Source organism: Molossus molossus, unplaced genomic scaffold, assembly GCF_014108415.1.
Source record: "Molossus molossus isolate mMolMol1 unplaced genomic scaffold, mMolMol1.p scaffold_m16_p_18, whole genome shotgun sequence".
Lineage (NCBI taxonomy): Eukaryota > Metazoa > Chordata > Mammalia > Chiroptera > Molossidae > Molossus > Molossus molossus.
The window spans coordinates 53,274,111-53,287,231 of NW_023425353.1; the positions used below are offsets into that span (position 1 = coordinate 53,274,111).

Sequence of the window (13,121 nt, forward strand, 5' to 3'; positions counted from 1 at the left end):
AATTAATCATTTAAAATCTTCCCTTAAGAAAAACTCCAAACACATGTGACCTCACAGAAACCTTTTTAGAGAACAGAAGAGGGAACGACTTTCAAATTTATTTTAGGAACCGTTATAACCCTGATGTCAATACCTGACCAAAATATTACAAGAAATGAGAATTACAGGCCAATATATTTCAGGAACATAGACTCAATTAATCGTCTGTTTCCCTCATTCCAGGCTCAGTTCTAAGTCATCTCTTCTCACTGTAAAACCTTTCCCTAGGATTCCACCCACACACATGGTTTCAAAGACCATCCCTACACAATGACTCAGACTTTTCTCTTCAGTCCAGACCCTTTCCATTCCCCCACCCACCTCTCCAACCCTACCCTCTCTCACCTAGACAACTAAAATAGCGTCCTCTATGGTCTTTCTATATCCAATCTTGCTCTAGTCCTATCCATTCTTTCTATATTACAATCAGGGTGATCTTTCCAAAATGCAAATCTGATCAATGGCTTCTTTTCCCTTTTTGGACTAAAACAAAACTTGGCCTATGCGGATGTGGACATCATTGCACGCACGCCAGTTTTCCTAGCAGCATCTTGAACCACTTCCACTTTGGACTCTTGGCTCCAGCCTTTCTGTCTCTTATCACAAGTCCCATTTTCTCTGCCACTCAGTTTCTTTGCACATGCTATTCTCTAATTAGGGACCTGTTTCTTCTCACCATTCTATCCTCAACAGCAAGGACACAGCATGTAGTAGATACTCAATAAATTGCCTGTTGAATTAATGAATCTTTTCCTGCAATAACTACCCAAATACAGTTAATTTGCATTTGGTTAATATGAATATTTTTCAGTTTCAAAAGTATTTAAAAAGTGAAGTGGGAGCCCTGGCTAGTTTGGCTCAGCAGTTAGAGCATTGGCCCTCAGACCAACGGGTCTCAGGTTCAATTCCTAGTCAGGGGCACATCATACCTGGGTTTCAGGTTTGATCCCCGACCTCAGGAGGCAGCCAATCATGTGTCTCTCTCACATCAGTGTTTCTCTCTCCCCTCCCCCTTCCATTTTATCTAAAATTTAATGGAAAAATATCCTCAGGTGAGGATTAACAAAAAATAAAATAAATAAAAAATGCAAGTGTAGTGGGAGGTCTCTCTTATGTATGAGAAGCAGATCTAATTAGTCAAATGTCAACTAAACGTTTTTCATTTGAATTTATCACACTGACTTATTTTTTAATAAGTCCATGGAGTTTTTAATAACTCCAATTCTCTCTTTTCAAATATCCGTAATGCATCACAGTTTAGCTGAACATTTCTTCTTTCTGCTTCCATTACCGTTGAACACAACTAAGTGTGGAAAGTGGTGGTAGTTAAGCACATACTTAGTAAAGAAAAGAATCCTTTCATAATATGGGTTATAATTCTTCAATGGCTGTACTATAAAGTTGGAGCTCAGCAAATGGAATTTCTTGAAAGCAAGCATACTTATAATCTCCATTGGGGAAGAGGGGAGAAGGAAAGAGAGGAGAAGAGAGAAACAGAGGCATTTCTGGCAAGTGGTAACAAGGAAACACGCTGGGTGCTGTTCTTACTATCTCCTTGTCCAATGATATTTCTGCCTTCAGTTTTCTGTGACCCACATCCAGCCGGATAAGCACAAAATACTGATCCATATCCATCTGCATTGCACTTCAGCAGTTATAAGGGGATGAAACTCTAAAGCCTTGCGGGTTGCAGAAATATTTCTTTAAAAGGAATGAAAATTGGTACAATAGTATACATTGTTTGAAAGTTAATAGTAGCTCCAATTTATTCTACTTGGATTCTTTAAAATCAGCTTCATTTTCATGACTCAGTGTCAGAGAAAAAAATACAAGAATTAACAAGTGGATTGACTGCTCATAGGTGTGGGGTTTCTTTTTGAGTGATAATAATTTGTAGAAATTCGTGGTGATGGTTGCACAACATAATGAATATACTAAAAAACACTGAATTGTATCTTTTAAAATGGCAAGTTTTACATGAATTATATCTCAATTAAAAGTAGACAGTGATCACTAGGAGCCTTTGAAGTTAAACATGTTTTCTAATCCTTTCTCTGGGGACATGGGGAAATAAGGAATTCATTCTTAATTACGAGCAAAGAGTTCAAGTCAGCACTTAGGACCAGGACCACCAAAAATTCTAAGATAATATCTGGAGGTTTTCCTTGCTTTCCCCTTTCCTTATCACCATGCTTCTTTTTGTCATCTAGTTTCACTCAACATTGTTTATTAAATAGCAACAACACTTAAAAATATACAATGCATCCTAAATAAGCCAAGGATTTTTCTCCTTCATCAATCTAATCTGTCTCAAGCTTGGGTTTACTAGAAACCCCTCATGGCTTCTTTTCTTTCAGATCCTCCTGCACCAAATCAACAGGGTGTTGTTCCAAAATCAAAATGCAGCTGAATTCGCTTTTTGAAACTCAACCGATATAAGGTTGTGATCCTGCTCAGTTAAGGGAAGTACTGAAAGCTGAATTCAGTCCAGAAAATAAGAAACAGACAAAAAAATAAATAAATAAAGTCAGCCGATTTTCAGAACCTGCAATAATCTGGTCCTTACCTATATCTGTCTCTAGCCTCAAGTCTAACGGCATCCTCACCTTGCACTCTGGGTCCAACCACTCTATCATTTATCCCATTTTCCCTGCCACTCATAGCACAGGGCCTTTGCACGTGCTACTCCCTCTACCCCAGGGCACTCTCCTCTCCCCTTTCCCTAGTTGATTCCCACTCAACTTTCGGATTTTCCTGGACCAAGTCAAAATACCAACAGAGTCTTCTAATCACTGGCCTTGCCGTCCAGAGCACATTTAATGGACGTGGAAAATTACCTCTCCGCAGAGGAGGTTCTAGGGCACTCCAGACGTGATTTCATTTTAACGACCTTTCATGGAGATCTTGGGAAAGCTAATGGCGGGACCGCAGGACCAAGGCTCTGGCTGTCTCCGGTGTGTGAGGAAGGGATTCGGGGGACACAGGGGGGTCGTTTGGACGAGCTGAGACTCGGTGGGACCGGTGAGGACTCGGGGTCGCAGGACTGCCGCTCGCCTCGTCCCCTCCCAGGCTTGCGGTTTTCGGGCTCGTCCAAATGAGCACCCCAGCGAGCTCTGCTTTCCCCACCCGGACCCCGCGCCCAGCCGGGCCCCGCCGCCTCGCGGACACTCACCATCCGCCCGCACGGAGAGGTGCGGCAGACCGAGCAGGAGCAGCGCCGCCGTCCAGAGCCGGGCGCGGGGGCCGGCTCCCTCGGCGGCCATAGTCCGGGTGTCCGTGGGCTGGCGGGCTCGAGTGCGGGCTCTGGCTGCGATCGGGGCTGCCTGGGCCACTGCCCAGCGTGCGCCACTGGCTCTGCGCGCTGCGCTCTGCTCGCGCGTCGCAGGCTTCGCGCCCGGCGCGCCGAGAGGGAGGAGCGCGGACAGCCCCGGAGACCCGGACGCCGGAGCCTCAGTGCTGGGGCCACGAGCTCCCGGGGGTCTCGCCCGTGGCGCCGGGGAGGCGGCTGGAGCGCGGCTCCGCCTCCGTGCTGGGCACCTGGAGGCCTCGATGCCAAAAGAGGCTGCGCCGGACGGCTAGCTCCCAGGGCGCCGCCGGGGCTGAGCGTGAGGACGCGGGGAGCGCGGAGAGCAGAGTCGGCTGCTGGGTACCCTCGCCGGCCCGGGGCACCCCGACGAACGGGTGACGCAGTCCCAGAGGCCGAGCTCCTCCCGGAGGATCGTTAAAAAACCGATGCCTAACTCTGTCCTCTGCCTCCTGACTTGCCAGCTGCCTCCTCCTGTAGAGGAGGAACGTTTTTATGACAAAGAAGAATCAAACTTGCCAACCTCACTCTAAGGAGCGAGACGCACGGAATAGCGAGACGCTTCCCTAAAAGCGTAGCTTGAAAGTCACTCATGGGGCATCCTAGGGACTCTTCCATCGCGACTTTTCCAGGTACGGGGTAACATTTCCCAAAGAACCCCAAGAGTGCCGGTGGGGTTGGCACCTTTACCACACCTCCCAAACCAGGGCTCCTGGACCTGGAATCGAGAGGGCCTGAGATTCGGTTCTTTCTGTCCGGGCTGGGAAAGTACATTCTAAACAAGTGCCCCACTGAATTCTGCAGGAGTCCCTGCCTTGAATGGACTCCTCCAGCTCGCCTGGGTCCTGTCTCCCAGCATCAGCACCTTTGCATGAAGGAATGCATTCTTCTTCGGTAGAGTGTTAGAGATCAGTACTTCTGTGACTGGGACCCCGTGATACTCTACAGTTTACAAATCCCTATCATCTTCATGTACCTGTCCACAGATATCCACTGAGGTCCCACAGCGTGTCTGCCGCTGTGCTAGATCCCAGTGAGGATATGATCTGCCCTAAAAGTACCCACACTTAAATAAGTCCGATTGAACAAGTGATTGGTGCTGAAAGGAACCAATGATTGTCTACATGACAACGATCTAGGACACAGACACTGAAAAAGTACCTTTCTGTCTAAGGCAAGAACTGAGATGTGAACCCGTCTCCGATTTACTGCAGGGGTCATTTTCCAGCTCACGTGATTTTTGAAGCATACAGAAAAGCTACCTCCTCTCCTCCTTTCTCCCCAACAACAAGGCTGGTACTAGTGATTAATTCCTTTGTAAAATAAAAATTTGCTTTTAAAAATACAAATACTCTAGATGTTAAATGCCGTGAGGCCTGACAATCATTCACACATAAGTGTAAATGAATTCACTTAGCTACTTCTCTTCTAACAGCTGGCTGGTACCCTAAGGAGTGAGATTTCTCCTGTCTGGGTTGGAGGGGACCCCTTGAGCCTGATTATTGCTGAGAATGGAGGGGAGGGGCCAGAGGCAGCTGCAAGAGTTGCTGACAACTCATCCAAGTGCTCTGCCTACTCTCTACTTTTAATGTGCTGGGTCTCCTGAAATCATTTCCTAATTTTCTTGTTTCTTTCTCCCTAGGGTCGTGAGGATGGCTGAATACATGACACCCAACACTGGAGAGATGAGACCGACAGCAGTTTAATAGTCACATATACTCACAGCCTGGGGAGGAGCACAGTACATGCCATACAGGGCCACGTAGGGGTTGCACTTGGGAATAGACGGACTACTTTGGGGCCATGGAATGTAGGCTTTGCAGTAACAAGAAGGTCAGGTGACCTCTTGTTCCCATGGGAGGATGTGATTGTCTTGTTTGAATAATTCCTCAGGCTGGTGGGGAACTGAAGCCTGCCACACAGAAAAAAAACAGAAACTGTGCCTGTTCCCTGTGATAAGAAGGGTTGTTTGACCAGGGGACCTTATCGGTGGGAGCACAATGGGGAGGAACACTTGAGGTTAGCCACTGGAGGCCCACCTGATCATACTAGATGTCATGACCCTGGGGAAACAATTTAAGTGCTGAGCCTCACATACTTGTTTGTTCAGTGGGGATAATAGTACTAACCCCAGAGAGTTCTTGCTGTGATAAAATGAGAGGTCCCAGCGCACTGTAAACACAGTGAAGTCATGGGCTAAGCAATACGTTCATAATTCATTCTCTTTATTCCTTGGGAGACACAGCCAGGAAAGAAAGGTCATCAGTCAAATGGTTTTTTAAACATGTGAATGACAGCCCGACTGGTGTGGCTCATTGGATTGAGCGTCCTTCCCCGGACTGAGAGGTCCTGGTTCAATTCTGGATCAGAGAACATGCCTGGATTTCAGGCTTGATACCCAGTAGGGGGCGTGCAGGAGGCAGCTGATCAATGCTTCTCTCTCACATTGATGTTTCTCTCTCTCTCTAAAAAATCAATAAAAACATATTTTAAAAAATTAGAAAAATAGCCCTGGCCAGTTTGGCTCAGCGGTTAGAGTGTTGGCCTGCGGTCCGAAGAGACCTGGGTTTGGTTCCCGCTAAGGGCATGTACCTCGGTTGCAGTTTGTCCCCGACCCTGGTTGGTCGTGCGGGTGGCAGCCACTCGATGTGTCCCTTTCACATCGATGTTTCTCTCTCTCTCTCTCCCTCCCACTCTATCTGTACAAAAAATGGAAAAATGTCCTCGGGTGAGGATAAAAAAAAAATTAGAAAAATAAAACATTAAACATGTGAATGACGAAAATTCTAGCAAACAAACTAATGGTATTTGCCAGCAGGAGACTTATCCTTGGAATGCTTTTAGAAGGATGTACCTGGTTGTCTAGGGTTGCTTATGGTAAACAAATCTGCAATCCTTGGATTTCTGTGGCATGGATGCCTAGAAATATCATACAAGTTATATAACCATCTAAATAGAAAATGGAGATGTGACATGACTCAGATGGCTCATATGTGTAATAGGTGTCGTCACAGAACACATCTCTTGATTACTTCATATGTTGAAGTGGAGACAATGACCAGATATGTGAAGAAAACCTATAATGTGATAGAGTCCCTACTAAAGAAACAGGGAATAAGAACAATCTAGTCCAGCTGGTGTGGCTCAGTGGTTGAGCGTCGACCCGTGCACCCAGAAGTTCGATTCCCGGTCAGGACACGTGCCCAGGTTGTGGGCCCAATCCCCAGTGGGAGGCAGGCAGGAGGCGGCCAGTTGATGTTCTCTCTCACCGATGTTTCTATTTCTCTCCCCCTCTCACTTCTTCTCTCTCTAAAAATAAAGGAAAAGAAAATTAAAAAAAAAAAAAAAAGAACAACCTAGAAGAAACAGAGATAATGCAGGGACAAGAAAACTGCACAAAATAATCTTACTGCCCTCGTGGAGAAAAGAGAAGATACTGCATTAAAAAATACAGAATACGATGGTGCCTCCCCCCCAAAAGAGAAATATTTAGATTTTAAAAATTCAAGATTTATTGGAAATTAAAACATGAGGTCAGAAAAAAAGCTCAATAGTTGAGTTGGAAGACAAAATTGAGAAAATGTCCCAGAAAATATAGCAGAAAGAGGGAGAAAACAGTGGAGAAAAAATAACACCCAGAATGCCCTGTCTGCCTGCACCGCCTTGACCTCCGCACGTGCCCCGTGAAGTGTGTCATGTCCCTCTTCCAGAAACCCGGGAGTCACACATGTCTCGGTTTCACTTTCCCTGCCCATCTTTTGTGTCTCTACTTTAAAAATGTTCACAAAGTCACAGTGTTCTGTGAAAAGTCCAAAGATTTCTGAAAATGTTTGCGATATTTGGGTTTCGAATTCCTGCCCTCACTTCTGGTCTTACAGAAAGGGACTGTTTACTTCTGCCCTGGTGTCCACTCAAACATGGAATTCATGTTGGAGTACCTTAAATGTTATTTATTTATTTATTTATTTTCCACCAAAACTCTATTCATTTAAGGCTTCTACCAATAAAAGTCTTTTGTCAAAGGTTTTAGGAAAGCAGTTAGTTGTTTATTTTTTTTATCCTCACCCGAGGATATTTCTCCATTTTTTTGTTCAGTTAGAGTGTGAGGAAGAGAAAAAGAGAGAGAGAAACATCGACGTGAAAGGGACATATCGAATGGCTGCCACCCGCACGACCCAACCAGGGCCGGGGACAAACTGCAACTGAGGTACATGCCCTTAGGGGGAACCAAACCAGGGTCTCTTTGGACCGCAGGCTGACGCTCCACCCACCCGCTGAGCCAAACCGGCCAGGGCTTAGTTGTTGTTGTTGTTGTTTTCTTTTTGCATACATGCAAACAACTTAAAATTGAGCACAGCAGTCCCCCCTATCCACGGTTTCTAGTTTCATGATTTAAGTTACCATGGTCAACTGCATTCTGAAAATATCAAACTGAAAACTCCGGAAATAAATGATTTGTGAGTTTTAAATTTCATGTCGTTCTGAGTAACATGATGAAATCTTGCACTGTTCTGCTCTGTCCTGCCCTGAACGTGAATCATCTCTGTCCACTGTTTTCACTCTATACGCTACTCTCCCCGAGTCACTTCGTAGCCCTCTCAGCACATCGACTATGATAGTACTGCAGGGCTTGTGTTCAAGTAACCCTTAATTTCCTTTTTAATGACCCCAAAGCACAAGAGTAGTGATGCTGGCAATTTGAATATGCCAAAGAGAAGCCATAAAGTACTTCCTTTAAGTGAAAAGGTATGTATGTACATACAAAATACAGCATGTATAGGATTTGGTACTATCCACGGTTCAGGCATCTGCTGGGGGATCTTGAAAAGTATCCCCTGAGGATCAGGGAGAACTACTGTGTTAGACTTACCTACTCTTAACAGTCCTTTTGGCCATTTTCTGTGTTCATCTTCTTTTGTTCTCTCCTCTCTCTCTTTTCTCAACTTTCTGCCACCTCCCAATTCACCCCCGTCTCAGTTCTCCCCTGGCTTCCCATCACCACATACAAACACAGCACTCGTAAACACTGCGTGGCGACTCAACCTGTAAGTGACATATGGAGTGAGCTTAGACTATACCTGAAAATCCCATGACTTGTATTCAAAAGATTTGGTTTTGGTTAAATTATTTCAGAGTTCATGCTAAAATGACGTCTAGCTATGCTCAAATCCCTAGATAATCCATAGAACAGTCTATATGGTCCAACTTGGTCTCTCAGTAGTAGGGCAAGTTGGTTTTCTGTTTAAAATCTGGCCAAGGGCCCTGGCCGGTTTGGCTCAGCGGTTAGAGTGTCGGCCTGCAGTCCGGAGAGACCCAGGTTCGGTTCCCGCTAAGGGCACGTACTTCAGTTGCAGTTTGTCCCCGGCCCTGGTTGGTCGTGCGGGTGGCAGCCACTCGATGTGTCCCTTCACGTCGATGTTTCTCTCTCTCTCTCCCTTCCTCTCTCTTCCCCTTCCTCTCTCTCCCTCCCTCTCTATCTGTACAAAAAATGGAAAAATATCCTCAGGTGAGGATAAAATCTGACCAAGGATTTTATTGGCCTAGATCATTAAATAGAATCTCCTGGAATAATCGACAAAGATTTCAAAATTTAGTTAGCCTAGCTGGCCTCATTTATATCTTATTATGTCCAGATTTCTCCTGGGCACATAGAGTCAGATGGTTTAATATTGATCATAATTATTTTAACAGTAAAATAATGGATAGTGATCATCCAAAATAAATTTAACATATTACTTTCCGACTGGAAATTTACTTCATAATGTTATATGTGCACTAAGAAGTAATTACCTTTTATTGATCACCTATGATAAAAGGTGCTTTCATCTATATTTTTATTTGTAATTCTTGCAACAACTGTATAGTCAGTTTGCAGATGAGAAATGAAGTTTTTTCCTATGTAGGTTCTACAAATTGCCCAAGGTCACACAGCTAGTATGGCAAAGGTGGGGTTTGAACCTGTCGTATATGATACTGAAGTCTCTGTTCTTACCTTCACACCATGTTGCCTCTTAGATACCCTGCAAGCATTTCTTCCCATTAGATTTGGTTTAAATTCTAGAAAAGCAGAATCTTGGGCTGACATTCTATGTCCAGGTATGAGAAAGAAACCATAAGTAACCTCTCAAACAATTTGTGACTGTACAGCTTCCATCACTGTATTGTGATGATTTATTCATGGGTCTGTCGCTTTCTATAGGGGTAGGGGCGGGGTCTTCCCATCTCTGTATCACTAGTGTCTACCACAGCCACTGTTCAGTGCCTGGCATAGCCTAGGAACTCAATAAGTGTCTGATGAATGAAGGAGTGAGGTATTTTCCATGATATTGTGGACATTCCACTTTCCACAGTCCATCTGGTGGAACATCTACTCATCCCTCTGGACTCAACACTAGCATCACCTCCACTGTGAGGTCTTCTTTATGATTAGCCCCGTCTCTCCACTAGCTCCTTTGTGCTTCCACTGGACCCTGAACAGTTGTCAGGAACGATTGTCCCGCAGATTGGTCCTTCCCCCTAGTCCAAATGTCCTTGACAGAGATCCTGTCTTTTCTGGGGGTTTTTTGGTTTGGTTTTATTTTATTTTATTTTATTTTATTTTATTTTATTTTATTTTATTTTATTTTATTATCTCTGGTGCCTTGAGAAGTGCCTGGTTCATAGTAGGTTCTTAATCCATGTTTGATGACTTAATAAAAAATTGACCCTGGTCCTTTGGCTTAACTCATCAAAGGACCCCAAGAAGAGAGCATGTCAAGGATCACGGTAATGCTGTCAGTAAAATAAGGTACTTGCCAAGGGGTCACGTGGGTCTCTCCTTAGCATCTTCTTTTCAGGGCAGCAGCCACATCCTGTTGTGTTTTCCTCTCTCTGGTAGCGAGCAGTGCCCAGCACATACAGTGAACTTCAATGAGTGGAAGGAGGAATAAATGAGCCTCAAAAGCAATATATACCAGCCAATGTAGAATTTCAAACCTGATGTATCTGAAGCAGTCTCACAAATCATCTGCCACCAGCCTGAAGCCACATAACTGAAAAATCACTGCACAATGTAGCATTGACATGCAGGCTGCCTTCGGGCTGTGGAGGTTGTGGGCTGGGTCCTGAGTAAACACAGGCTGCACTGAAGAGCCATTGTGGGTGCTGGTAGTTCTTTCAAGTTCCTCTGGGGTCTGCAGTTGATTTGCAGCTGGAGCCAAGTCCCTGCCAAGCCCCTCTTTTTCTTTGCAATTGAATTATTAACTAAAAGAAACCCATGGAGGGTGTAGGAGTTCGCTGCGGCCTGCCAATGGTAGGGAACTTTTGTTTACTCAGAGTGTTTGCACCTAATCTAATGAAAAGTAGGAATGAGTCCTCAGAAAGCAATTCAGAAGCTCTGGCCACAAAGAAAGACAGGCTTTTGGCTTGGCAGGAAGGCAGCACAGGGCAGCCAAGGACTGGGGCTGCAATTCTACTCCCCAGGATGAGACTTATTTCCAGGTGGGTGTTATCCACAGGTTGCTTCTGTGCTGGCTTTTCGGGAACCCTGGCAGGACCCCAGGGCTCCAATCTCCCAGATACCCCCTGCAGTCTCCAGTTGGAATCACTGAAGACCTTCATCCTTATTGAGATGCAAATGTCACTAAGAGGTACAACTCTGCAAAGGAGTCAGAAGAACTGAGCTCAAGTGTGATTTTTGCAACTTAATATCTGTGGAACCATGAACACGTCACTTTATGACTCTTGGACTCAGTTTCTTTACCTATAAAATGGAGATGATAGTGTTACCTAACATACAGGGTTTTTGAGATCAGAATACTTTTGTAAATAAAAAACTTTCTACGGATAAAATGATATCCATAATCATTGCTACATGCCTGGTACCTTAGTACATGGCATTGCTCTGTAAGCCACTTGAGGGCAAGGGCCGTGTCTTGTTTTGCATCTGACTTCTAGCTCAGTACATGGCACAGAGCAGGCGGCCAGCAAAGGGTAGGGTAATTTACAGCAGCTGGAGAGATAAGTATACTCCATTATTCTATCACGCCTAACATTAAGATCCTCCCTTTAAAGATCTCATCTTAGCCCACATGTTGCTTTGCTTTTTACTGAACTGTAACAAGGCATAGATATTTTAAAAATTTACTTGGAGAAGTAGTGTGATAGAAGGGCCCAAGATGCCTGGCCATCAGAAAACTGGATTCTACTCTGGGTCTACCATCAACCCATTGTTGGGTTAATCATTACCCTGCCCTTCATTTCTTGTTCAGTAAAGCCCAGCAATGGAGAGGTGATTTCAAAGGAGACTTCCATGATTCCGTTTGGGTCCAATGGCCCCTTTCCTCATGCGTAGTTGTTTTCTGTGTTTAGAATGTCTCATGTTGACCAAGCTGGAGTCTCCAACCTCATGCTCCCAAAATATGTCAGAGCATGGGACCAAATGTGGACTCTGCTGGGTAGAGAGTTGTCATGGGGTTGTCCTGGTCCTGCCACAAAAGGCCATCTGAAAAGGCAAAGACTTCAGCAAGAAGGGGACAGCAGTTTACGGAAGCCGCCCAAGGACTGTAAAGAGCTGTAAGGGGTCTCAAAACAAAGTTGCATCCACAGGGACAAGGGAGCCCAAACAGGCGGAGAGGAGATGGCTCAATATCAAGCCAAGTGATGCATTTAAAAAGTTAAGTGTCTAAAACTGAAAAGTTGTGTCTAGTGCCAATTTCTGAAACAAAACTGTATTTGTAAATTTAAGTGGTAGTGGGGCCATACCTTAGAGTGGAAATAAATAAACGGACCCACTGGGAGTTGAGGAACAGGGATGATTATCCCCATTCAATAATCTTCAAAGGAACTATAGGAGGTAAAAATAAACTTGTATTTGATCACAATCCATGTAGCCCTTTTGTTCAACATACCAACTCATATACTTTAAATATTTTTTATTCATTTGGGGCTTTAGTTTACTGTCTAAGAATATATATATCAAGCTATGTGCAAATATTTTCTCTTTTTAGTATTATGTATTGGAAGTTAAAACCACTCAACTGCTGTTAAAAAATAAACAGGTTAAGTCATCTATAAATAACAGTATATACACATCTACAGAAATATACACATGACAATTTTCCAGGCACTTAACTAAAATTAACTTGGAGCCCTGGCCGGATTGGCTCAGTGGTTAGAGTGTCAGCCTGTGGACCAAAGAGTCGCAGGTTCAATTCCAGTCAAGGGCACGTGCCTGGGTTGCAGTTCAGTCTCCGGCCCTGGTTGGGTTTGTGCAGGAGGCAACCATTCGATGTGTTTCTCTCACATTAATGTTTCTCTCTCTCCCCCACCTCGCACTCTATCTGAGGATAAATGGAAAAATATCCTCGGGTGAGGATTACAAAAAAAATAATAATAAAATAACATCCACTTGCACTCAGATAGGTAATGGGAAAAGGGGAGAAATACATTTTGTGTTTCTCCTCTATTTCCTGCAGTGGGTATCAGAGTGCTGAACAGAGAAACGAGTGGGTTGTGCCACTTGGTAGTACTGTGACCAAGAATAAATTGCTTAGTTCTCATTCATTCAAGTAACAACTGATGAGAAAGCATGAAGTTGAGAAACAGTCTCAAGGAACATTCAAGTTGGAGGAGGTTGACTGGTAGAGTCTAGAGGCGAAGCTGGGTTGGGATTAAGAGAGAAGCCAGAGTACATGGGAAATACTTTATAGCTATAAAGTCCCTGAAGAGCCTACACACCCAGACATTGAATTAATGCCCAACTAAACCCCATGGAAGGGTGTCCCTACTCTGGGAAGAC

General features: G+C 44.5%; 1 protein-coding gene across 1 annotated transcript in view; it reads right to left on the reverse strand.

Annotated features, from left to right (window-relative positions):
• The window catches only part of SUSD5 (sushi domain containing 5), a 43,606-nt gene extending 39,645 nt beyond the window's left edge, over positions 1-3,961 (reverse strand). Inside the window, exons 1-2 of the mRNA XM_036266295.1 lie at positions 3,867-3,961; positions 3,212-3,576 (exon numbers count right to left, since the gene is read on the reverse strand). Of these exons, the coding sequence (XP_036122188.1) occupies positions 3,212-3,576; positions 3,867-3,961 (460 nt within the window). The remainder of the gene's footprint in view (positions 1-3,211; positions 3,577-3,866) is intronic.
• Positions 3,962-13,121: the final 9,160 nt, after the last annotated feature.